Raw genomic sequence first — 27,960 nt, 5'->3', positions numbered from 1 at the left:
GGAATCAGTTATACCTCTTAAAACTGATATCCACAGCAGTCTCTATACATGCTCATTATAACTTGATGCAAAATTTTAATTTATTATTATAGACCATGTGCAAGATACACATAAAATAGCAACATATCAACAGATGACTGAAAATATTCTTCCATAATTTCCATTAAGTCTACAAACGTCCTTAAATGACAGAAATTGTTCAGATGAAGAAAGTTTTGTTATATACATATAAAGAAATACATACAATCTTCCATAGATATTCATTCATAGTGAAATTCCCAGACTTGTGCAGTTCTTTAAACGTATGAGCAGAAAATAAAAGTAAACATTTTAAATCCAAATATGTACTTAAAAGAAGTAATGGAGAGACTGGAGTGCATTTCTACCCCTGAGAATGAGCCAGATAGATTTGTTCTATTTAGCCAATAGTTTGGTATGAAAACCTGATCTCACTGAAGTCAACACCAATATGATTGCATTCTTAGCCTTAGTTTTAATTCTTCCTTGAGCATGACATTTTCACTTGCACAGAGAGACAGCATAAAGCTATTGCATCTCTTCAATCTCATTTGGACTTTACCACATTTCCATTTCACTCCTTACTGAAATAGGATTTAGGAGTGGTCTTCACCCACGTACGTAAGGATAAGTTTTCTTCTAATAGAGCTCTATTGTAAGAAAAAAATATTGAATACAATATTTATTTTAATAAACACAAACACAATGCTTTTTAATAAAGATAAAATTCAGTATTTGAAAACACACCACATTTTCTACAAACAGACTTTGTCCCTAAGGCCCTGGTATTGCCTTCACTAGTTAGCTGTGCAGAACATTGGGTCTATGACTTTCTTCCTTCTTTTGCTTAATGTATCTATGTCTGCTGATAGAAATACTTCTGAGTCTTTATAACTGAGATAACAACTTCCTCAAAGATGCGTAGATCTGTTGATACATTCTTCCTGAGTATACTTTCAAACCATTCTTCCTGAGTATACTTTCAAACCATGTTATAAGCATATCACCTATATTGATGGTTGGTTATATTTTAAATTGCATTTCATTTTTTTCTTCATATAGGGAAAATGGATTTTAAATTGTAATAAGTGAAGGGAGAAAAATAATTTAAGGCATTTTATGGAGGTAAATTGATACATTACTATATGAAAAAATACTGATACATAAAGAGGTTTCAGCATGGAAGAGCTGTATTTAGTCATCTAAATTAATTTAAATTTTATAAATGCATTTGATTTCCAGGTCAAATGAAATACAATTATTTGGAGTAATGTCTAGTATAAAAACTTACTTTAAGAGACATGAGTTATCGTCCACATGTCAGGACTCGGTATCTGTCACATTACATCTACATTTATTTTGTGGCCACCAGGCAGAGCAGGATCCCATTCAGGAAATGTCGTGGTGTAGAATCCATATGTAGTAATTTAGAATTGTTTCAACAATATCCTATAATTTGTGAAGAAGGATCAAATTTTAAAGCATTTCTTTCTCTGAACAATTATTTGTTCATTGCATCCACAGCTTCTCTGAGCAACTTGTTCCAGGGCCTCACCACACTCTGAGTGAAGAATTTCCTCCTAACCACAAATTTAAATCACCATTCTTTTAGTTTAAAACCATTCCCCCATGTCCTACCATTATCTGCCTAAGAAAAAGTTGCTCTCCATATTTTATAAGTTCCCTTTAAGTATTGAAAAGCTGCTATGAGTTTGCCCTGGAGTCTTCTCTTCTTCAAGCTGAAGTTACCTGACAAATTTTCATAGGTCTTAATTAACTACTTCTTGTAGTGGATTCTAAATCTCTAGACCTTTAGTCTAGAGAAAAAAGTTAAATTTCTTTATATATCTATTCACAGAGTTTGCATTGCTCATCAGTCTACATTAGGTTACATTGGTTTAGACACCAAGGGTGGATTTTGTTCAAGATTACATCTACATATGAGGCAAGTATCTCAGTTGCAGTTATAATCAAAAGGGCTTCCTCATTTGGCCACACACTGGAGTCTAGTGTCATCTAGGGTATACTGCTTGGTGTCCTGTTGCCATTCCAGATTATAATTTCCATCATGTTGCAAATGTGTCAGGTATGTCAAAGTGCATCAGATGATATTAGTTGTATATTTTTTGGGAAAAAAAAATGGGACAAAATGAACATTCATTCTTCTCTAAGGGAAGAATTTTGCATAAAGTACGTGTGCAAGAAATCAAACACTTGTATTATATTCTCTCCCATAAACTAAACTACAGAAGATAAACAATAAATACACTGAGATGGGGAATACAGTGTATGTAATTAAAACAAACAAACAAACAAACAAAAAACTGTCAGGAAAGATACTAATGTTAATATCTGTGATCATACCAACATTCTTCTCTCCAATTCACAAGGTTGATTCAAAGATACAACTACTGCCACCAGTACATGCACAGAAATCTGATGTTTGGCTTACAAATGGAAAATAGAGTATCTATTTCACCCTTTCATGGAATCACAGAATGGTTGGGGTTGGAAGGGACCTCTGGGTCCATCTGGTCCAACCCTGGCTCAAGCAGGGACACCCAGAGCAGGCTGCCCTGCACCATGTCCAGGCAGCTTTAGAAGATCTTCAGGGAGGGAGATTCCACAACCTTTCTGGGGAACCTGTGTCTGTGCTCTGTCACCTGTCAGAGGGAATCTCCTGTGTATCAGTTTGTGCCCATTGCTCTTGTCCTGGCAATCGGCACCACTGAAAAGAGACTGGCTCTGTTCAGTTCAAATAGTAAGGAGAATACTATTTTGCATCTTTGACAAGCTGGTGTCCCCATAGACAAGTACCTTCACTGCACCTTGTAAGACCTGAATCCCGACCTTCGGTAAAGCACACAAAGCTCCTCCTGGAGAGAAAAATACCTCATGTCTTGGAGCAGAATTCAGCTCTCAGAACTAAAACAGCTTGTACTCACTTGTTACTTTAATTTTGAAATGTATTTCAATTGATATCTTGTATAAATTATGAACTGAGAGCAATGTGCTTTATCAAGAAGACAACATTACAGTCACAAAGTGCTATCCAAATGAAAAGCCCCCAAGCAAGCAAGAATGATGAGAACATTATAACTATATTATTGGAACTCTCGATGACAGACTCTTGCATTGACTATCACACACTTACAAAGTATCAGTTTTCATTTGGTCATTGTTATTTAAAGCAGGAGAAGGCTTGCTCTTCTGGCCATCAGTTCCTCCTTTGGATGTCTCTTGGAAGAAAAGCCTTGGCATCCACAGTGACATTAAAATTCGTTTGTATTCATTTCTAAAATTCTGGTTAAGAAGTCCATATATTATTGCATTAAGGCAGCTGTTGAAATAGGCCATGAAGTAGCTTATAATGAATAACCATTCAGGAACTTTTGGTGCCATTTCCGAAGGATCGATGGCTACTGCTAGTCCTATGAAGTTCAGAGGTGCCCAGCAAAAGGCAAAAATCACGAAAACCACAAACATGGTAAGAAAGTTTCTGAAGTCACTTGGCTTCAGTCTCGGCTTTGTTTCTGACTTGACTCGTCTTCTAACTTGAAGCACTAAAACCCAAATTCGAAGGTAGCAGAAACTCACAACAGTGATAGGGACGATGAAATGAATTACAACAACAGCTATTGTATAGTAGGAGCTTGCAGTCTGAACAAAAGTGCATGAATAGATGCGTGGATCATACTTTAAAGAGCCAACAAAAAAATTTGGTACAGTTGCAATTACTGTTAATACCCAGACTAAGGAGACGTAGAGCATTGTGTTCCAGCAGCTATACACTTTATCATAGGCAAAGCTATGACATATATAGCAATATCGGTTTATTGCAATTGCAGTGATGTTGAAAATGGAGCCTATTACACTTAGTCCCATCACAAAGCCACTCACTTTACAGTGCATTTCACCCAAAGTCCATCCATTGTGGAAAATAGCTAAGAGCACCAGTGGGTATGGATACAAGGCCACGACCAGATCAGCCAAAGCCAAGCTCACCACAAATGCGTTACCTAGGGGAAAAATAAAAATACATAGACATAAGTCTGTAAGCAAGTATAGTTGTGAACAAGAAAAAAATGTGTTACTTTATTTTGGACATCTGCAATATTAAATTATTGATGATGTCAGCAAACAGCAGCTGTATAGCACCAATAGGTCTGTAGGGGAAATAATTTTGTCATTCAACTTAGACAACCACAGAAATAGCTACGGCAACAGGATGTTTCAGATCTTTTGGTGACTGGATTATACTCTCCTTTCTATTTTGATCTTTAATAAACATAACCATCAATGACCCATTACATAAGCACGTGCTGAGGTGTTTCAGTATTGCTAACTTTGCAGCTGGATAGAAAAGGAGAAAAAGAAAAAAGTCCAAATTGCTCCAGGTGGGCAGGCTACTATGACATTCTAATCTATAACTGGAAAACTAACAGGCTTGACAGTTATCAAGGGGAAGAATACATAAAGGCTGAATCTACAGGGATTAGAAGAATGCATTGTTTTAAGTATACCCTGAATTGCTACACAATAAACTGTAATACAGAAATTTTCTGCATGAATGGCCTACCCTGCAGTTATTTTGCCAGTGGATTGACTAAGGAAAAGTGAATTGCCTTCATTATCTCATGTAGAAAGGCATATTTAATTATATGCACATGGTAAAAATGTGCAATTACAAGAGAAAGAAAGCATTTGAATGCATAGAAGGAGCCTTCAGATCATTTTCTGCTGATTATATTCAAAGAGATTTTAGTGATATGGTTGAAATTTACTGTCTGTCTTTAAATGGTGAGCTGTTAATCAGTTTGAAACTTCTGGATGCTGCACTTAAGGTAACTTTAATAAAACAGTGAGATATTAAACAATGTTCCTGAAAAATCAGGTTCTTACCATGGCAAGTAGTGTCCCGCTTACTTTCTTGGAAAAATAGGAAATAACTCTCTAAGAATTTCCCAGGAGATAGAAAGGAGTGGTATGATCTTTAGATTCTTGGTAGCATTAAACATATTTCTGGCTCCCAAACTCAATTTTTGCTTCAAATCCTTCACAGCATGAACTGAAGTGCAAAAGACACAACACCTTTTGAAACTGTGTGGGCAACACTATTTTTTGAAAAGAGTAATTAGGTGACTAATCCTACAAATTCTGAGCTTTCTAGTCCTCATCAAACCAGATATTCTCCATACATTCAACTTGAAGCACAGAAATACTGCTGTGGATAAGGAGGCCATTAGCTGGGAGATGGAAAATGCAGAATCCTGTAGGATTACTTTTTTTAAAACGGCAGAATTTCACTTGTATACTGTTTTCTTCCACTTGCTTCTGCATCTGTACATTGTTTAATCAAAATGAAAGAATGGGGAACCCTCTTTCTATCATACAGTTTAGGAAAGGAATGAGCATCAGAATTTCCACGAGACAGGGAACTTAATGGAAAACGGGATTATTAATGCATAGCCACAGAAACTCAGCTCATCTCAAGACAGGTGTACAGTTTTAGAAGTTTCCTTGTTATACATTTGGCAGCCTGTCTCTCACTCTCTTTATACTTCCAAGGCCACATAAGTGTTTTCACAGCCACAATTCACTGACATGGTAAACACTAGCTAGAGCTAATTTAGAGCAAAGCAAATATCTATTAGTTTTTTGATCTGTGAGGAAAGATTGAAAAAAATAGAGAAAAAAAATGAGGGGTAGATGATAACAAACTTCAAGTAAGTGAAAAAGGAAGGATGTAATATATTCCCATGTCTGCAGTGAGCACAATTTTCATTTACAACAAAGATGCCTCAGTCTAGACTTGGACAAAGATATTTTAATGGCATGAAGAAGGTGGTGCTGGAACATCTTGCTTTATGCCTGCTGTTGGAAGTTGTAAGAAAAAGTTAAATAAACAGTTCTCAGCACTGGCCTACTGGCCCAGCTGACCCCTGTTTTGAGCACAGGAAGGATGAAACATGACTTTGAAGGTCTTTTCTAGCCATATGAAAACTATGGTAAAATATAACACTAACAAAGGAGCAGGGGCATCTTTACCAGCATATACTTACATCACAGCAACAAAACCCTTTTTTCTTACTGTATCTGACAGTAGAAAATAAAGAAGTTGGGAGAAACAAACTTTTTTTTTTTTTTTATTTAATAAGAATGCATGCTAAAATTAATCTATTAAATCTCTCAGGCCTCCTAGCATCACCTAATAGTTAAAATGTAAGTATTCAGTTAAAATCAACTGAGCAAGCAGCTCTTTCAACTGTAGTTGGAAGGCAAGTGAATTTCTAAATCATGTATGTAGTTTAGAACTTCTTGAAAATTCCATCTACCACGAATAGGGGCAGTTAGCAATGAAATTGTCAAAAATATATCACTTTGCAACATAGAAGAAAGATATTGTAATATGTATAAAGACCTCAAGCAATTTGTCATTTTTACAGCTGTTCACAAGTTTGGGTGTTCTCTCTGTGCACCACAAAGTAAGATCAAAAGTGGTTTTTTTTTTTTTTTTTTCTATCTTTCTACATGTTTTACTGCAGAATGAATTTTAATATTATATTACTGAAATGAATAATCTAAAAAACAAAACAAAACAAAAAAACATACAAACAAAAAAACTAATTCATAAGAAATGTCATCAACATTCAACATTTTGGGAAACCAAAGGTACTAGAGGCCTTTTAAGTGCTTGGAGAAAGTAAATGTTCCTTGGTATACCTAAGAAGCAGCATTTGGAATGACTTTAATGATATTGATAAGAAAATCAGAGGAAACTTTTGGCTATCTTTAACAAAATAGAAACCACAGAATGCTCATCTAGTTGGAATGATTATTATTGTTTGTTAATTTACCCAACACATTAAGCTCCTAGATTTCAGTTTCATCAGATAGAAGATTATATTTATTTATAAGAAACACATTTGCTCAATGGAATGGAAAGGCCACTTAATTGCAAGAAATAGCCACCAGAAGCCAAATATCTAGGCAGGGACTCAAAAAGATACATACTTATACTGTTTTAAATGTTTATAGCTGACTTGTCCTGACGGTTTGTAATTGTCTTTGATTTCTAATTTCTAATTGAAAAACCTACTGGTGTTCTGCCCACAAGGTTATACAAATGCCACAGAACTCCTTTCTCTCCTACTGCCAAACCTGGGACAAATAGAAGCAGTAGGGACAGGCAAGACAGAAAGTGAATGAGTAAGTTTGTAAGGTAGTGGCACACTTTTTGAAACACCAAGGACTGATGACTACAGATACTTCTTCTATCCCTCCATTTTCATATCTAAACACTTTTCCCTTGGGAAAACTCAGAATTACTCTTGCAGACTTCTTACTTCATTATGTCTTCCTGTGGAATGTTATTGGGAAAGCTTTTTGTTTGGGCTTAGGGCTTAAAAACCTCTAGCACTATAAAAACCAGCACTATATCTATAATTAAATAGCCTTTTATACTGGCCAAGAGTTATATAAACCAGATCTTTTTATGATATTACTCTGACAGTTACCTAAAGGTATTTATTTGTACTATTAAGAACAGTAAGATCTTGACTTTAATGATGCAAATAGGAGTTTTGTCATTTTAAAAAATCACTCCTTGATCATTCCTTGGCAAAGTTCACAGTAATAGATATTCTCAAGAAAATGTTAGACTGACAGACTGTCCAGGCATATCTCTAGTGCTAGCTCACTCTTCAACCCCCTTTTTTTTATTAATTTTCTGGACTCATAACCTGTCCTCAAAATAATCTAAAAAAGAGTTCTGGAAGTCTTCTGATAGCTTTCTAGTTGTGATTGGTGTATAAAGACAACATCAGGGCACAGTTTGTAGACAGCCTTCTAGTCAAAGGCACAAGGTGTCACTTCATGGACGTGTTGTTTAATCCACCTGTAAGTTACTTATATATAAACACTAAGCATATACAATATTTTTTTTCTGCTGTTTTTTGAAATGGTCACAAAATGCACAAGGTGCGTCTAATCCTTTATTTCATTCCTGTAATTCATTAAAGGGGAAAAATATCTTTTACAGTCTCAATCAGAATTCCAAAGTTTTGCAAGTTATATTCCACTTGCATAAAAAATCCCTCCTCAGTTGTGATATCACCTCTTTCTAATGAAGATCCTGACATGAGGTATGGTATGAAAGTTGCTGGTTGCTTACAATTTTTGTTTGTGACTACCAGAAATGGAAACAAAATGTTATTTCTATAATGTTGAACTCAATGTTATTTCTTTTACTGTTGGTATAAATTATCTGCCTTTTAAGTCTCCTTAATGACTGCTGAAGTTAATGGGAAAATTGCCATAGACTTAAAGGAGTCATTAATCAGACCATTAAAGATATAATAAATAAAGACCTCTTATTAACAACAATGTGAATCATTGAAAACATTTGGTCCATATAACAAGAGCAATAGCAATAAAAAAACAATTCCTAGAATTATACTTGGATGTAAAAGAAAAAAAAATATCAAAGTCTAAGCCCCTTTCACAGCTCCTACAAATTTTAAAAGAGCAGATTTTACCATCAAACAAGGAGAAATAAGAGTGTGTTATCCCCAAGGCATATTAGCCAGGATTCATCACAGCAAGTGGCTCATTTGATCTATTGTTTGAGTCTAAACCAACATGGATGGAGATAAAGAGGCATATGCAAAAACCTGAAGAAAGCAAGCAGTCCTTCAGCCAAGACGACTGTCCCTCCTTAATCTCCCCTTGTCTGTAATTAATAATAGAAACTATGTAGCTCTATTGCATGGAATTTATCTTGTGCATGGTCATCTTATTAGGTCCAAGCCTAAATCCTTTTTCTAGACCCCAATGTGGAAAGCAAAACATGACTCTGGAGGGACTGAAGAACTGGCACCAGGTAGGTAGTCATTTTTGTTTCCGTTTCCAGAGTGCTCCCAGCAAATTTGGATCAAACAGCATGCCAGGAGATGTTAGCTGCTCCTGGAGACAAGCTGATGCTTCTTACATCCCAGATGAAGGAAAAGGGAACAGGGGAACAGGGACTGAGTGTTAACCCTACACCACGATTTCATTCTCTGTTGTTCATGGGATACCGCAGATACTAACATCCTTGGATTGGCATGTGCTGATCTGGGACATAACAAACCACAGAAGTGAGAGCATTACTTGGTTAGTATCAAACAAATTAAACTGGAACTTATAAACAGAATGTGGATGTCTCATCTTCGTCACTTTTTTTTTTTTTTCTCTCTCTACTTTTGGCTTATTTGATTAGTATTTTTAAATATATTTAAGCTCTCGCAGTATATTTTTTAAAAGTATTTAAGCACCAGCCTCTTAATCTGTTTAAAATCACCTGTGTCTTTTTTTTTTTTCTCACCATCTATTAGGAAGAATAAATCGTAGAATCATAGAAACATTTAGGTTGAAAAAGATCTTCAAGATCACCACGTCCAACCATCAACCCAACCTAACAAGTCCCACCACTGAACCATGTCCCTTAGTGTCACATTTGCATATCTCTTAAACACCTCCAGGGATGGGGATTCTACCACTTCCTTTGGCAGCCTGTTCCAATATCTAAACACATTTTCCTAATATCCAGTACAAGCCTCTCGTGATGCAACTTGAGGCCGTTGTCTTGTGTCCTATCACTAGTCAGCTGAGAAAAGAGACCAACACCCTACTCCCTGCAGCCTCCCTTCAGGTAGTTGCAGAGAGTGATAAGGTCTTCCTTCAGCCTCCTTTTCCTTTTCTACAGGTTAAACAATTTTTTATTTTTTATTATTTATTTTTTTTTTTCTCTGCACACACTCAAGCAACTTAACATCTTTCTTGCAGTGAGGGGTCCAAATTCAAACACAGTACTCAAGATGCAGTCTCAACAGTAACATATACAAGGGGACAATGACCTTTACAGTCCTGCTGGCCACACTAGTTCTCATGCAGGCCAGGAAATTTGGTTTTCTTACCCACCTGGGTACACTGCTGGGTCGTGTTTAGGTGGCTGTCAACCAGCACCAGGCAGCTTTCCAGCCTCTCCTCCCCATGCCCATTCCACTGCATGGGGTTGTTGTACCTCAGGAGCAGCACCCAGCGCTTACCCTTGTTGGATGTCACACAGCTGGATTCGGACCATTGATTTAGCATATCCAGATCCTTCTGCAGAGCCTCCCTACAGTCAAGCAAATCAACAGTGCTGGCTAACTTGGTATCATCCACAAACTCATGGAGGGTGCACTCAGTTCCCTCATCCAGATTTCTAATAAAAATATTAAACAAAACTGTCCCCAATACTGAGCCCTTGGGAGCAACACCGGTGACCAGCTCCCAAGTGTACTGAACTGCATTCACAATGACACTTTGAGCCTGGCCATTCTGCCAGATCTTAACCCAGTGAACTGTATAATCCTGACTGCCCAATGCAGATGAAACTCCACTCATATCAGTGGGAATGAAGCCAGCAGAAGTGGACACCAGCAGCAGGTGAAATAGTAGGTTAAGTTTTTCACAGACTGACATTTGAATTCCCTGTGACAATACAAGTCACTATGGTAATCTTTGATTTACTGAGAAGTGTTAATGTAGTGTAACGTTCAACAATGTGTTACTAACAGAAGATTTACCATAATGCTTTGAGAAAGTGTCAGACAGGTTTTTATTTTCTTTGAATATGACTTTTGAAAGCAGTGATGCACTCCTTTGTAGTTTTGTTTCATGATATCACATTTGTGGGACATACTGCAATCTAAATGTAATGGGAAGAGACAGGTGATAAGTTTTCACTCGAACTGCAGTATTTTGGAGATTCTGGCAAAACAAACAAATAAAAAAAAAAAACATAAACAGTGAATTGTGGCTGGACTTTTGACCAATGGAACGTTCAGTTTATTTCTTTTTAGGAAATGTATGTTCTCTGAAACCATTTAAAATATTTGGTGACTTCAGTGTATTTGCATTATTCTATGCTATGTGTAAGGGAATTTCTTTAATATTTCTAGGAGTATTATATGCAGAACAGAAGGAGAATATTTACTGTAGGAGTTATCTTTTTCATGTGTAGCTACCTATGGGCTTTGAGAGAGCTTTCTGTTAAGAAGAAATTCAGGCTTAGATACCTTGAAAGTCAGAAGTCTGTGTTCCCCAGTAGTTTTCACACAAAAGTCTAGAATCTAGACCAAATCAGGTTTAAACCCCAGCCATACACATTCTGAACAATGCTTTTTCCAATCTGATTTCATGCTGTTATGCAGAATATGAGAAAGGCACTCCTCGTTTTCAGATAAAACAATACGAACACCTGACTTTATTTTATTTTAGTGGAGAATGCTCTGTACACTTCTTTTCAAGATGTGCTCCAATGTAAAGAATACAGGATTCACAGGATTAGAAGCTCAGAATGTAAAAGGTAGCTTGAGATTGTAGTTTAGAGACCAGCAGACTGCTGGACTGGGACAGACTGGTCTTCTTGGCTCCACATTTGCAACTGTGAATTGTAGCTGGAAGCTACATTTGAAGGAGTTGAATTTTAGGCCAGTAAGCTATAGGTCTCAATTGCCAACATGGTCATGATGAAAAGAGGCACCTAACTTGCACTGCTGATTAGTATTTCTTGGAGATCATGACTTTGGCATGCTTAGCAGCTAGGTATTAATATAATTCAAGTGAGCAAAGCTTCATTTTTTTCTGCATGCTCAGACTTCTCCCTGTGGTTAAACATGGGATCACTAGTACCTGTTCTGAGTTTGCCATCTGCAGGTTCAAAAAAATGTTTATAATGCTGTGCTGTTAAAAATTTAGTAAATGCTTGAGCTTTGTAACCCGTAGGCTTATAATTTTACTAGTCTGTGGTTTCTCTGGTGCAATTATTCAGAACAAGTAGGGACGGTGGTGACTCTCTATTGCCACCTACTGCACCAGAGCTAGCCAAACCAGAGACAAGAAATTGTACTGCGTTAACAGTAAAAAAAAAAAAAAAAAGTTTGTTCTTCCAGAGCAAAAATCTGATCACTACTCAGATAGTACATTTATGGGGTGATAAATATTTTTCTGAGTTTCTGATACTTTCTAAGACTGAATGAACTTTCCTAGTACTGTGTGTTTTTTTCTGAGAGAAAAGGGAAAGCCAAAGATGCAAGACAGTCTCTTCTAGAGAATACGCTATTGCCTTAGTGGTTAGTACAAGTGCTCTTCATCACTCTGTGTGAAAGCACAAAAAAAAATAATCTTATGACTTAACTGGTGGGAAACTGAGATGACAGATGCAGGGACTCTCCCAAAACAGAGCTTTGGAAGAACAGTCATGGTTCATGAGCCTTTTTCTTCATTAATGGATAATTCCACCTCTATTAGGCACAGCTTGCAAAAAAAAAAATGTGTACCTGTCCAGCATACTGCTTCAAAATGACACCACAGTGGGTTACTGGTACAGAGGAATGGGGCGACAGAAGAGTCAGAGCTATTAAGTAAAGTTAGTAGGGTTCAAAGCAGACAGAAGGAGTGGTTGCTGCAATAGGTAGTAAAATTGTGGAACTACTTAACAGAGGAACTTGAAAATGCAGAAAGTTTACTTATATTCAATGGAAGGTTGGAAAAGTACTTGAAAGAGGTATAAATTGAAGGTCACTGAACAGATAGAACATACTAGGTTCATTAAATCCTCTGAGCGGCAAGGAATCACAAACTGAGAGAGCACAGAGGGGAACTATTATTATGGTTTTTCTGTTCTTATTTTTTCCCTGAGTATTTGATTACATCTACAATTAAAGAAAATGTATAAGGCTAGCTATGACCCTGGTCTGTATCAATACCTTTGCTTTTATGAAGAGGACACTAGGTTTCAGTGACACTATTCAGGAGCACAGCTCCTTCTAAGCCTCCACGTTTTGCCAAACTCAGTTGTATGGTGCAACATCCTGATTCAGATCCTTACCAGCCACTCCTCTACACAAGCAGCCCATTTTTGTTGACAAAATGTTTGAAGGAGCAATACCCTTTTTTTTGTCTCATCCACCTGCAACTGAGCTGCATTTTGCAGTGATCATAGGGGTAAAGTTCCCTTACACAACTGCCCTCACACTGCGGTCAGGATCTTGCCTTCATTGTAGTCTGAGAAGGTGAAAGGCCTTTCTTGTTACCAAGAGAATGTCTCTACCTAAGGGTACTGTTGCTTTTCAGGTAGGGGATGAAGGGAAGACATTTGCACCAAGTGCTTACCACTGTGGGCACACATGATAGGCCAACTTAAAAACCTCCAGTTGCTGAGCGCAGTAACTGAACAACAAGAAGAGTGGTGTGTTTTCTTTTTTTCACTAATACATGAAGGAAGTTGTGTTTCCTGCATCTGTAAGTACATAGCAGATTATTTTCCTTCATTTTAAGTAACCACAGCTGTCAATTGCTTCAACTGAGGAAGAATAGGAAGCCTACAGGAAGAACAGCAAGTACAAAACCTCATTTGCTGCTGACGAAGAGTCCAATATGGAAAGCTGTAAAACACTATGGGTGCATCTAGTCAGACCCTATAAATTGCTAGATAACCTATTTTTGTTAATAATGTATATTTTTTTTTAGTCTTCCAACTCTATGTTGTATTTCATATACAAAAAGTGAAATGCATAGCAATTTTAGTGTCTTATTTTGTTAAAAATAAATAAATAAATAAACAAACAAATAAATAAATAAATAAATAAAACCAAAACCCTGAAGCTTAAAACTTGATTCAGATCAAGGCTTTTAGTGGTAATTTCCACAAGGATTTAGTCAACTGCTTCCTTCCTTCCTTCCTTCCTTCCTTCCTTCCTTCCTTCCTTCCTTCCTTCCTTCCTTCCTTCCTTCCTTCCTTCCTTCCTTCCTTCCTTCCTTCCTTCCTTCCTTCCTTCCTTCCTTCCTTCCTTCCTTCCTTCCTTCCCTTCTTTGTCTCTCTTTTTCTTTCTTTTTAAATCCCTATTTTTTTCTCTCCTGTTTCCTATTTTGACAAGGAAGAAAATCACAGAATCACAGAATCATTCAGGTTGGAAGAGTCCTCTGAGATCATCTAGTTCTACCTTGAATAGATGACACTTGATTAAAAGAGCCATTATAAACCTTTCAGTAAAGAAAACTCTTACCCTTTTTGTTCTTAGCTTTTAGAAGTCCCCATAACTGCACATGCATATGGAGTTGAATATCTTCAGAAGATGTTGTCAGTCTGTGCCATCTGCTTCTTTGGAAACAAGGTCTTAAAGTAAAGTACACTGACATGATTCATCTTATAATGATACTCATAGGTTTGTAAACAACATTTAAACTGATGAGTAAATAAAATGCTTTTATAAAAAGTGATCATATATTCTCTTCTAAAGCATTGGCTGGTTTGTGCTTCAACTCAATTTAAACAAAGTGTATAATGACCACTTCCTGAATTAAGGTCTTTCCTCTGAGATGCTAAAAATGTTGCAAAAAGACTGGAAATACACTCAGTTTGTTCTGAGCCCATGAGTCATGATACTGGTGAGCTAGTTAAATGAAGGTAGTAGACATAAGCTTATAACCAGAGAATCACTGAAGTTGGAAGAGGTCTCTGGAGATCATCTAGTCCAAGCCACCTTCTCAGAGAAGGGTTCCTACAGCAGGTTGTTCAAGGCTCTGTCCCATCAGGTTTTCAGTGTCTCCAATCATGGATACTCAACAGGCTCTCTGGGTAACCTGCTCCAGGCAGGAGCAGGTATACAGCACATTTACTGTTCTTACTAGGGAATAGGGGGAAGACAAAAAGACTTGATCTACTAAATAGCAGAGGACACCTAAGAATCTACCAGTTATTATATAGGTAGGAAAAACAACATACTAACAAAGAGATAGAGTTCCTTGGTCAGAACAACAGGTCCTAATGCAGATTAGAGCAGGTAGGACTTTTTTTTGACTGTGCTTCTTTCCTCACATTTCTTATGACAGTAAAATCTGAACAGTCTCTGTCTGGATATAATGGTCTGAGACAAACAGAGAATCTGTACCAACAAAAATTTACAGACCTGGGAGGCTGGGGGTGGAGTGTGGTGAGGGCTGCACAGAAAACGGGAAGAAGCACCAGATCTGAGCAAAAAGACTTTTGAAAACCAATTCCCACTGGCTTGGGCAGGGCCAGAATTTCTCACCTCATCTAGATATTCAAATGCTAGATTCAACGTACCCAGTTTGCAGAACCCTTTCCCATATGCTACTTTGATCATCTTTGTGCACCATGAATTTGCTGAGGGTACACTCTGCCTCATTTTCTAGGTCATTAATAGAGTATTTATCTTAGTGAACCCCTGGGCACACCACTAGTGACTTGTCTCCAACTGGATTTTTTTGCCACTGATCACAACCCTCTGGGTTCAGTCATTCATTTCAATCCACCTCACTGCCCACTTATCTAACCCCAGCTAGTCTTAAGAATATGTTATCAAAGAATGTCCAAATCCTTACTAAAGTCAAAATAGACAACATCTAGTGCTCTTTTTTCATTCCCCAAGCTAATCATGTATTTGTAGAAGGCTATGAGGATTGGATAAGCATAATTATGCACTTGTAAATCCAAGCTGGTTACTACCAATCATCTTCTTGTCCATCATATGTATGGAAATGTTTTCCACGATCAGTTAATTTACTATTCATTACCTTAATGCTGAATCAAAAGTGTTACCTTCTTATAGCATCCTGTAATTTTATTGACTGCTTGTCTTCCAAGCATTTATTAAGGCAAACTTTGCTTAGGTTATGAGGTAATTAACCTAAAAAATGACATCCAAGAACAGGAAAATAATTAGTAATGTCACGTGTTCTCATAGGCTGATGTTATCCACAGATCTGTCTTGTAAATTACTATTACAAATAAAATTTCTGTAAGTGATTTGGAAAGCATTTCAAATCTTCAAGTAAGTTCTGTTGGCCTCAGTGGTACTGGCAGTGTTTGGGGGTAAAAGAGAATATACAGTCGCATTTCTTAGAGTTTCCAAAGTATTTCTCTCTCAGTCCTTGGCAGATTATTTTTATTTATGTTTCATGAATGAAGCACAGAGAATCCAAGAGCATTTTACTGAAAATAGAAAGTATGAAAAACTTTGGTGGAGCTACTACATATTGGATAGTGTAATTATCTGGTGTCTGTAGGAAGGCTTTGGAAAAAGTAATCTGTTTGCTTCAGAATGTATACAAGTATTAATTGTGTAGGGAGATTGACATCCGGGTTTTGTAAATTTGAAGTTCGTACATACTGGAATTAAGCAATCTTGCACATAGCTGTAATGTGGGGGCTACAGATTCTGAACAGCTTGACATCCAACATTGGGAAATCTATTACCTTCATTTCATACTTATCCAGAAGTTGTTGGGTACTGCTGACTCCTTGTGCAAATCTCTATATCCGATATGGTGGGTGACACCTGCCTTTCTTAGCTCTTGGCTATGTGAGATAGGGTCCTCAAGCCAGTACCCAGAACTGATAACAATCTCAATGAATTAGGCTAAAAACACCTGCAGTGATGAGTGGCTTTATTTCAGAGCAGCGTAGTAGCAACTACTGTACGTTTTACTACATCAGAATGGATTTGCTGAGATTCTTTTGAGAAAATATAGGAATTAACTATACCCGAGAATCTAAAAAGGATACCTGTTTATTTTTAAAGGACAACATGGAACAATGTACAAAGGTGAATTAAAGTTGCAGGCTGCATTTGCAGATTCAGTCACAGACGGTTTGTCTAAGTGGAGACAGAAATTACAGTTAAGGTGCTGTGTGAAACTTTTCCTAACAACCCATAGTTTGCACTCTGTGCATTCCAGTGGGTAACACCCAATTTTAAATGAGTTTGCTGGAACACTCAATCTTCAACTTAGATTCCCAAGAGTGTTTCAGAACCACAAGTTGTGGTTCACGTAAATAACTCCCAGTCGGCACGTAGTGACTACACCACCTACGTATCTTGCCTGATCTTGAAGTGAAGCATCATGTCCTAATAGAACATTCTCTTATTTGTCAGTAGAAAAGCTGAATAGAGTTGGCTACTTGTAAGAACAGCCTAAAAAAGAGCCCTAAAAACTACATTGCTGATGAACCTCACCACAGGCAGGATCACAGTGTGACTAGATTAAATAGCCACGTTCTTTCTAAACTATGCAGATAACATTCAGTAAAGTAGATTATTTTTACTTTAATGAAACAGACTGTCCAAGCTATGAGACAGAAGGAAATAAAAATGCCTAGATTGATCAGATAACAATATTGGTATGTGATGACCATAAGGTCCTTTTCACTATTTGAACTCAAATTAAATATTGTGTATACTGATATAATTGGGAAAAAAATAAATAATTGTTTTTGGTATGAGAGGACACCGAGAATTTCAGGCAGGCTTTAAGCAACCTTGGAGATATGAGGATGTCCTTTATAGGTCCCTGTCTTTTATATTGGAATATATTTTACTCTTCAATGTTAGCTCTGAATTTATATTTTGTTAACATAATGAAATTTACAAGGCCAATGTATTAAGCAGATATTATTTCTTATTAGCCAGACTGCTAACTCCAGTGGCTGCATGTGATTTCCTGACAGCAGGTGTTGCGCTCACTGTGCAAATACAGCAGTCTAACAGAACAGATGAACAGATGTTGTTCTATAGCAGAAATAATATGATGCTTGTGGAAGTGATGCAATATTGGTATAGTCTTCATATGGGCATTTAAACACTGAAAATTAGCCCAGTTCAAGTCCATAAATAGTGGCTGAAGAAAATTAGTATCTTTGTGAGAATTGGTATGTTTTTTTCTCTACACATAGTGTAAGCAGAATTTATTAGACAGTATAATCAAACATCTCTATAAATAATAAATAATTAAGAAAGAATCCCAGCAGTCCAGATACCGGCAATCAATAATGCCGTTCAATGAATGTGTTTAGGCTAACGTCATCACTTGTCATACCGAGACATGACTGTTCCATACTCAGCTGCAATGTCAGGAAAACATTGACCGATACAGCTCATTCACTACCAGTATCGAGGCCAGCAGGACTCCAGAGCTGCCAAAGTAGCTACTCTCGTTAAAGAGCCCAATGAAGCTGCACCCACAGTGATTTAGACATATTTTTGTTAGCTTTTGCTGGAAATCTGTTTCATATCCCTATGAAGGTGGAAGTTTAAAGACCAGAGCAACTGCTCAGACTGATTTTTAGAAAGATGTATACTACCATAGCCTTTCTTCCTCTCCACAAAGGAGAAAAAGGTTTCATTTTATCAGTTCCGGATAATATGACTGTTCTCATAGGTATTCTTGGGAATAAAGTAATGTATTTGACACTCTAAAGCTAGGTACCAGTATTTCCTTGTAAATGATAATTTAGAAGAAGTTAAAATCTGGAGCATATCTAAAGATAACGTTACTCAGAATAAGTCTGAGTTGGAGTAGGAGTAGGATTTACTCCTAGAGGCAGAGCATGGTTTGTCACTGATTTAATGAATTGACTATAGTCTCCCATAGCAACCTCCATATAATGGTTCAAGCCACCTGGTAAATATATGTCTCCTAAGAACACTTGAAAAATTATGGCCTTTTAACTTCAGCTGTGCTGGCTCTCTGTGAGTAGATTTGGTCTCTTAGCTCACTGGCTGGTTGTGTCAAAGAGCACCATAAATCCTTGAAGATCTTCTGCTGGTCCAACCAAGAACAGAGCTTTACTGCAGAGAGGTCATGCCTCATGCAGTCAGTGAGTCTTGAGAAGGAAAAGCCTGTCCAGAGTCCAGGAGAGAGCTGGCTGCACAGGGAGTGCTGCTAAGAGACATAGGAATTTGCATTCTCAGCTGCCAAGAGGTCTTTCTAATTTCTTATCCCTGAGAATATGTTTGCACTGTATGTTTCAGGGAGATTAAAGCAAGCTTACTCATACTGAATTGATATTAAAAAAAAAAAAAAAAAAAGGCTGTGTGACTGTGTTACAGCTGGATCTATGGAGAGCCTGGTTATGGTACTGCATGCAAAGCATCACGCTTACATCATCATTTGGCTTTCCTTTAGCTCAAAGCATGAGCAGCGTAAGCTTGTGCCAACTGAAACACACAGTGTAAATATATCCTTAGATTCTTCTCTTACAGGTTCAAGTAAACTCTTTCATTTCCCCAGTCCAACTAGATGCTTATCATTTTCTTTCCTCTAACGATAAGAACACCAATAGCTCTATTTACCCAGTAGAATAAAACTTGATAATTTTTTCTAAAATAGAAGTATCTTGGAGTTTATCTTGGTGATATGTTTCCTATTCATTTATCAAGAAATGGATTACTTTCTGTACAGTATTAAAAAAAAATAATAAAATATTTGGAGCTCTCATCTAATACGGTATTGCCAGGTGCTTTGAAGGAAGACACAAAATACACTACAGTTGTACAATAACCTACTTCAGATTAGAATTTTATTCTAATCCTTAGGTGTTAGGATTTGTTTTAAATCTATCAGTAACACATTTTGTACTTTCTCCATTTTTTTTTTTTTGTAGCATTAGCTTCTTTGACTTTGTTGGATATTTGAAAATATCCAACAAAACTCCTTCTGTTAAAAAATAAACCAACAAACAAACAACAACACACATTTGGATAAATAAAACAAGATATTTAAGAAAGAGAAGTCAACTGTTTTGAGGACCTTAGGGACTTGAATGTGGTGGAAGCTTGGCATTTCTTCATATTGGAGATACAAATAAATAAATATCTGGAACTTGCATCCAAAACAAGGAAAAATATAAGGAAAAGTTCCATATCTAGGTGCAGGAGAAGTTTTCTCAGCAAAGACACCATGGACAAGAAAAGAGGCTAGATGGAACTGAAAGATATTTCCACAAAAGAAAACTTCTAGAGAGAATAATATGGATAAAGTGGGAACTGGCAAAAACCTAAACTCAATTGGCTTTGCAAAGACTTGTAATGAAGTGCCCACTCACCACACATAAAAGGAAGGAGGAGAAAGGAGTTACCGGGGGAGAAAGAATCTGAACAGAAACTTAAAATCAACTCAAACCAGCTGCTGGTCTGAAGAGAGATTTTGCTACAGTTTATAAAAAGGACAGTAATGGTGAGCTTAGGGACAAGGCAGTCTGTCAGATGAGGAATTATCATACATGCAATAAAGCAAAAGTGTCTGCAGGTCAGAAAGATTGATTATACTTGATAGCAAGAATTTTTTAATGTCCTTTATCTTAGAGGTGGTGTCATGGGCTCTGACAGGACAGAGTTACTTGTGGGATGTTTGAAAGGGGGATGATTGTGCTCTCTTGTTCTCCCTCCTGGTCAGGAAGCCCTGATTTCTGCCAGCCTGTGGCAGAGAGCTTTGCTCTGCATGCACCCTGACAGCAGCTTTGCCATGGTTCCCCTGCAGCTGTGGTGCTCCCACACTTTAGTACCCATCTTCCCCTTCCTTCCCTGGTGCTGGTTCAGTTGCTGTTCCGTTTTGCATGAATGGTGCTTGCAATGAGTTGGGTAAACAATTATCAGCGAGTAATGAAAAAACTAAAATACTATTAATCCCTCTAGAAGATCCATTTGTTGATCGTATCCTATGTAGTAACACGGCACCTGAATTAGGTGGGGAATTAGCTGGAGAGGATGAATGGATTGAGAAATCTTTGGGCTTTTTAATCTCACTTTAACTGCAGACAAGGCTATAGAAACAACATTTGGAAGGAAAGAAGAAACAAAGATGCAGGTAAAGGCTAATGGTGTAAATTTCAATGTAAGTTTATAAAAAGAGGCAGTACAAACTAATCCGATCATCTTTACTTAATAAAAGCAGGACTTTCTGTACCTGGAAAATTGCTCTAAACTGATCTAGCTTTGGAAGCACATTTGCTATGGTACCACACATTCTGCTGCTACCACTGGCTGGATAGTGATGAAAGAAAATTGCTGGACCAGAGGGAGATAACCTACATTAGATTAACTTTACTTCAGAAAAGTTAGGTCACTGAACAGAGAGAGAATGGATGAATTTCTATTGTAACACAAAGTTTGGACCCCACATTGCTATAGGGAATTGTCAATATCTGTTTTTGTTTGTTTGTTTGTTTGTTTCTTCCTTGAGAATTAAAAGAGTAGAAAGCGGATAGAGTATAATAGTATGGGGTATGAGGTCAAGTAAGAAATCGTGGGGCCTGAAAATACATAAGAAAAAGAAAACCTGTATTAGCAAGTTACTGCACCAAGAAGAGTTATCTATATGATGCTATCACATAAAACAGGTCTTAAGACATATCATGTCTATTCTGTCCACCCAGGGAAGGACAGAACAGAATAAGATGTCAATATTATTTCAGTGAAAGTATTGGTGGTACTTCATCTTTGTTATTTTTATCAGTTCTGTCCTCTCTTGTTCAATAAAGATAAATTCAGCTTGTATAGGTGAATTGAAATGTATGAGACAATCAGGGAAATGAAGAGTGTTTAAAGGAAAGTAAAAGCATTTGGCTTTGGAAAAACAAAGGCTGAGAGAGAAATAGTTGTTTGTTTTCTATTAATATGGCATAAAAGTTCTCAATAGGGAGAGAAATAATATATCCAAGTTAAATGAGAATTTTAGTTCCACAAATAAAGCCCACTATAAATTAGCAACTAATAAGCAAAAACTTAAAACTATATTAAAAAAAAAAAGCTTGAATGACAGAATTATTATAATGTGATAAGATGATAACAGAGCTTTATTTTAAGTGTTGGGTTCAATGAACTTTTGTGAACATTGAAGTCATGTTCCCATGAATTCCTCAGTATTGAGTAGCTTCAAGGCTAGAGATCCTGAATGTGAGAAAGAATGTGAAGGCTGGCTGGCCATACACACAGTCCTAGGAAAAATAAATCTACAGATCCAGGATCCAAGAAGTCAGGAATACAAAAGTTCTGCTTAGTGTGGTCCTACCTGAAACCATCATAAGTTGATTTCATCAGTTGAAGTGGATATCTACACTGAGATAGTCTGTCTTCATTCTCGTTCTATTTAGTGGAGAGTAATGAACAATGTTGTGGGCTGAATCATGTTGTCCAAACATAGATGTCAAAAAATAACGTCTTAACTGCGCACTAAAAATTATGTTTTCTCTCCCATGATTATAAGGGGATGCTAAAGGAAGAAGTTCAGAAACAGGTATCTCCACTGTAGTCTTCTAAAGTTAGGTAAGATAAATTCCTTCCCAGCAGACAGCTGTCCTCTATCCCATTGCACAGGAATAATAATAGGAAAGGCATACAGTAGGGAAAGAGAACTGGTGTAGTCAAATATATGAAGAATAACTGGAAACAGGGTATAACAGTGGAAAAAACTATATTACAGACAGAAACGTGGAGTGAAGAATACAAAGAGGGAAACAGACAGGAAGAAGAGTACAACATTTGGTTATATTACAAAACATTTTTATTTAGTATAAGACAAGTACAAAATTATAATTCCATATGTAAAAATGTTTCATTTCATGCAGATGTCTATGCATATGAGTAACATGTCCAACTCTAACAGCCACACACACATACACAATCATTATTTAATTAAACATGCAAATGTATCTGTGTTCATATGGGTGGGAACAAAACCCCATGAATTTTAATTTATTTTCTATGGTAAGATCATCTTGCCATTGAAAAGAAATCAGTCTTATTGCGCTGTGTTAGTTATATATAGAAAGGAAAATAGCGGAGGAAGAGAGTAAAGAGGGCTGACACAACGCACTAGAAATATCACTTTCTGCTAATGCATTCTTTGGCAGTGCACCAAGATTAATAAAAATTAGTTCCCAGTTCTGCACAGTTATTTGAAATTATATTGGTGTTAATGTGCCTAATTCTCACCTCACTGTTTTCTGCTGGCTTTAAGGCCACTAAAATACAAATGGTTTGCTTTATCTCCCTCCCATAGGAGATGCCTGGTCAGTTCCTACTTTCTGAATTGCATCCAGTTAGGCAGTTTCCCAAGCCCATAATGTTCTATAGCTATGCCTATACGAGCGTGTCCTGAAACTCTTAAAATCATCTCATGATTTTGAACTTGAAACACCTTCAGAACACTTGACCATCCAGCTTGATTGTTCAGCACAGGTGAACTTTAGCACTTGAAAAGTTTAGCAGTTTAAAGGCTGCCTCCAATTAGGCATACTTAAATGAAGACACCCAAAATCAATAGTCTCTTTTGAAAATTCAGTATACAATGCCAAATAGAAAAGCTAATTTATTTAATCTCTCTGATATACAAGTTTTTATTTAATTTTCTAGGGTTTTTACCAAGCTACTTTCCCTCTAAAATTAGAAATGATAAAAGCAATAGTTTCTATAAATTTGGTCACTTTTAGAGATCAGAAATTGCTCAGCCTCTCACAAGCAGGCTGGGTGCAGTTATGTAAGACAAGCATGTTGATTCATACCAATTATGCTGTGTGTTACTTAGAAGAGCCTGCACAAGTCCTCCCCTCCCCCTCCGAAAACATTGAGGTGTGGGAAAGAGGCTTCTGCATGATATGAAATGATCTTCCTGTTGTAAGGCTGGCAAAATTCCCACTGCTTAAGGAGTGAATGAGCAATCTCTACAAACTTCAGTTCTACCCATTCTCCATTTCTCACCTACTGAGCGTAATACTTACCAACAGAAAGGGTAGTAGGTCATTTTATTTCACTCCATCCTCATGTCTCATGTTATATAACAGCATTAAAATAGATTTGCTTTTGACCATGCTTTGACTTTAAGAGGAGTGATGTATAATTAAATTGTTTGCAATTATCAGGTTTCCTTGGAAATCCTAGAAGAGAATAGTGTTGATAAGTCCTGGAAGTATGATAAAGCCCTGATTTGCTTTCTGAAGGGAAGATTATTATCTGTACTACAGAAGCAGGCAGAGCTGCCTGATTTATTTCTGATAGAACATTGGCTTAATTGAAGTTCCATACTCTCATACCTATCTAAAAATCTCTCTCATTAACTTCTTCAAAGAATCAGGTGTTCATGGTGCCTCTCCTTGTTTCTGCAGTCATCCATACCCTTTCTCTCCTATCACAATCATTACACTGGCTTCACCTGGTTGCTCTCTGATACTGCTTCCTACAAGTCTAACCCCCTGCACATCATTTTCCCCTCACCTTTTCATTTTCTCCCACATACTCTTGTTAGTGCTAACACATTGTTTTGGTCTGCTCAGAAAGGAGCAACTCTAAGTCCACCTGTGGGCAATTCTTCTTTCCTTGTCTGAGACCAAAGGCTCCCAAGCACTGCCTTAGATCTCCACCATCTCCCCATTCCCCCATCACTCCACCTGCAGCACCTTACAACTCTCTACCACTCTGCTCCCTCCTTATAAATTTCTCTCTGGAAAGATCTCTGAACATTTACCAAACCACCCTCTTTCAGCTTTATCCTCAAGACCCATCTCTCCCTGATGGCAAACTAAAAGCTGGCCATTTATTTAAGGTATTTAACTTCATGAAGATTATGCAGAATGGATTCCCTGATGTTTTTCATGGTACTTATCAAAGATGAAGAGATGGTTGTGATAGGGTCAAGTGACATCACATGAGGGATGATCCCAGAAGTAGTTCAATTAGTATATATTTGAATTAGGTAATAAGGCCATGTCTTATTTCAAGAGTCTTAGGATGCCATGGAGCACACTGATCACTCTTGAACCTTATTCTCCCAGGCAAACTCTCCCAGTTCAACCCTCCCTCTGCTGAGATTTGAGCAAATGAAGCTGTTCCAAAATCCCCTCTTCTGCTCCCCCTCAGCCATGATTTGATGCCAGGGATCAGCCTCCCTTTCCAGTGAGAGCATGAGCACACAATCCTGCTTAGCAGGCACTCTAGTCACACTGCACGTGAAACTCTGGAGGAACTGGAACCCACTAAAAAAAAAAAAAGAACCGGGAAATTCAAGCTCCCAGTGCCTCCTCCCCTCCATAAGGAAGCACCCGGTTGTTTAATTAGGTTTGAAGTTGAGCAGATACAACGTAGAGCCCCCACGCACCTGACTTTGCTCAGTCAAAGTTTTGTCACCCAGACCTGCACACCCATCATGAAACAAGGTCTTTAGGACCTGAAACAGCAAACAGCAGCTGCTTGGTGCTATGAGACCTTGGGCAGGGACAGGGGACAGCATCCCTGCCCCACGAGCACCGGGAAGGTGGGCGAACCTGACAAAATAAGGTGGTGGAGGGCAAGGAAAATCCAAGAATTTGCTACCTATAGAGCTTGGCTGTCTGAGGCACGTGGAGCTAGCCCGGCAAGGATGGGAAGCAAAAAGTTCAGCACTTAAAACACACGGAGCCACATTTCAGAGCATACACACACAAAAACTATAGACACGAGTGAGAAGAAAACCACTTTATTTCTGTTTGTAGGGCACTGGGTGAGCAGCCAGGAGGACGGTGTCCCAAGGATGCTGTGAGCTCCCACAGCTCACAGCCACGCTTTAACCAACTTCTTTCTTCCTCCCAGACTTTCGGGCACTCTTAGCTTCTGGTATTTTAATATTTTAGCTCCACGAAGACTACATAACGCCTCATTAAGAGCCGCTTAATGACCTGCAACGCCTCTTTAAGTGCCAGGGCACGGCACAGCTGGGCAGGGCTGAGCTCCCTGCTCACACTGTTAGCCCCCATAGAGGGGGGGCTTTGGGGACCCCTGGGCTCCCGCTGCCCTCTGCCGGGGGCTCGACCCCTTCCTTACCTGAATTCCTGAGCTTGCGGTTCTTGAAGACGGAGACGATGACCAGCAGGTTGCCCAAGATGTCCACCACCGTGGTGAAGATCAGCACGCTGGAGAGAGCCGACACCACCCAGGCGGGCCGCGGGGAGCCCGCCGCCTCCTCCTCCCGTTCGGCCGAGCCGAAGCGACCCCTCCCGCCCGGGTCGCAGCAGTTCCTCAGGGAGCCATTCTCCAGCATCGCCGCCGCCCGGCGCGCACAACCCCCGCCCGCCCCGTGCCGCCCTCCCTCCGCTGACTGGGCAGGCGGCGGGGCGGCAAGGCTTTTAACGGCCGCGCCGCGCGCACGGCCCCGCCCCGCCCCTCCCCTCACGGGGCTCGGGGCCGGCGGGGGGCGGGCACTTCGCTAGGCCACGTCCCCAGCTCCTGAGGGAGGGAATGGAGGGAAGGGAGGGGAGACAGGTATTGGGATGGGAGGTGGTGGAGTCACCACTCCTGGGGGTGTTTGAGGAAAGGTTGGACCCCAATGATTTTAGAATCATAGAATCATTAGGGTTGGAAATGATCTCCAAGATCATCTGGTCCAATCGTCCCCCTCCACCAATGTCACCCACCGAACCATGTCCCCAAGCACCACGTCCAACCTCTCCTTGAACGCCCCCAGGGATGGTGACTCCACCACCTCCCTGGGCAACCCATCCCAGTGCCTGACTGCTCTTTCTGAGAAGAAATGTCTCCTCATTTCCAATCTAAACCTCCCCTGGCTCAACTTGAGGCCATTCCCTCTAATCCTATCACTAGTTATCTGCAAGAAGAGGCCGACCCCCAGCTCCCCACAGCTTCCTTTCAGGTAGCTGCAGAGAGCAATGAGGTCTCCCCTGAGCCTCCTCTTCTCCATACCAAACAACCCCAGTTTCCTTAGCCGTTCCTCACAGTATTTGTGCTCCGGAGGTCTTCTGCAGCCTTCATGATTCTATGAGACAACTGCAAAAGTGACAGACAGGACATGCAATGTAACAGCTCCAAAAGTATCAGCTTTGAAAAATACATGTATTTCAGTTTTTCCTTTCAAGCTGCAGGGGTAGACAGTGGAGTGAGAATGAACTTTTTTTTTCAGAAATTAAGTTCGAGATGTATAGCTTGGTTTGAGGTCCCACAGTGGCAGGTGCCTCTTATTTGCATCAAATAAGATCTCTGGAGATCCCTTCCAACCTCAACCATTCTGTGACTCTGTGTGATTCTGTAATACAAGGAAAATGCATGGGACAGAGGAGGACAGGCCCTGCATGTCCCTGTGCCCGGCTTCCAGCATGGCAAGCACAGTTACCAGGTGCCACTGATGGTGTATCAGTGGGTTCACATGGCACATGCTGACAATTCAGGCTGCTCACAGCAGACATAACTCCAAAGGGTCTTGTGCCCTACTTTGTATTGCTTTCAGGGCCAGGCTAACCAAACTACATTGGGTCCTTCTTCTGCTTGAAGGTTTTGCCCCACTTTTGAAAATGTTGTTGAAGCTACATCTTCAGAATAGGTTACCATGTAGCTATATTCTTCCTCTCCGTGTTTCCTCAACTCAGAGGGATAAGTATGCCCCATAGTTTTTCAGGAATTAGGTCTTGAGTTAACCCACCTATGTTAAATTAATCTGCAAAAATCGTGGAGCAAGTTTCTGTCTATTCTAGCAGCACATATATGGCATATTGCTTCTTTGAGACTTACCTCTACACAGATGTGCACTGGTTTATTTAAAATACTATAAATTATTCTAGGTACTTCTTTTTCCAGTTTAAAATAGTTTATGGATGTCAAATTATAATCACTTAGATACACTAAAATAATTTTGGTTGAAATCTTCATAAAAGTGCACATGTAGATTTTTGCACCAGTTTTATTTGCACCAATTAAAAAAAAGCCATACCTCTGATACATTTTTTTTAATGTAGAAAGGTATGTAAGGTATGTGAGGTATCCTGTTTCTTTTCAAACTACAGATGATTCATGGCTTGAACCAAAGAAGGACTGTCTTCTGAGAAGTATCGCTTCTGAATAGTTATTTTGCAGTTCTGTCATTGCTATAGGAAAGTATTTCACATTTGCAGAGCAGACTATTTCTTGATGTAAGCAGAAGTTTACTTGATTTTTCTTTTCCTTCCTCCAGAAATTTAAAAGGAAGTTTATCCAAGGAAACGCCCATTTTCTGTATTGATCAGTGCAAAAACATTTATTTTTTTTTCCCCAGTGAATAATAATACACCTGTAAGAAGAGTTTTTGCACTATAGTGTC

General features: G+C 38.6%; 1 protein-coding gene across 1 annotated transcript; it reads right to left on the bottom strand.

The window, feature by feature from the left end:
- Positions 1–62: 62 nt before the first annotated feature.
- Positions 63–25,960, bottom strand: MTNR1B (melatonin receptor 1B). Its single transcript, XM_068669143.1, has 2 exons — positions 25,698–25,960; positions 63–4,037 (listed from the first exon to the last, which is right to left on the bottom strand). Exons 1-2 carry the CDS (start codon positions 25,912–25,914, stop codon positions 3,169–3,171), a joined length of 1,086 nt encoding a protein of 361 aa, XP_068525244.1. The 5' UTR covers positions 25,915–25,960; the 3' UTR covers positions 63–3,168.
- Between the last annotated feature and the right edge of the window lie 2,000 nt (positions 25,961–27,960).

This window comes from Anas acuta, chromosome 1, assembly GCF_963932015.1.
Source record: "Anas acuta chromosome 1, bAnaAcu1.1, whole genome shotgun sequence".
In the NCBI taxonomy this organism is placed as follows: Eukaryota; Metazoa; Chordata; class Aves; order Anseriformes; family Anatidae; genus Anas; species Anas acuta.
The sequence above is the reverse complement of the archived record's forward strand: the minus strand, read 5'-3'. Positions and strand labels throughout refer to the sequence as shown.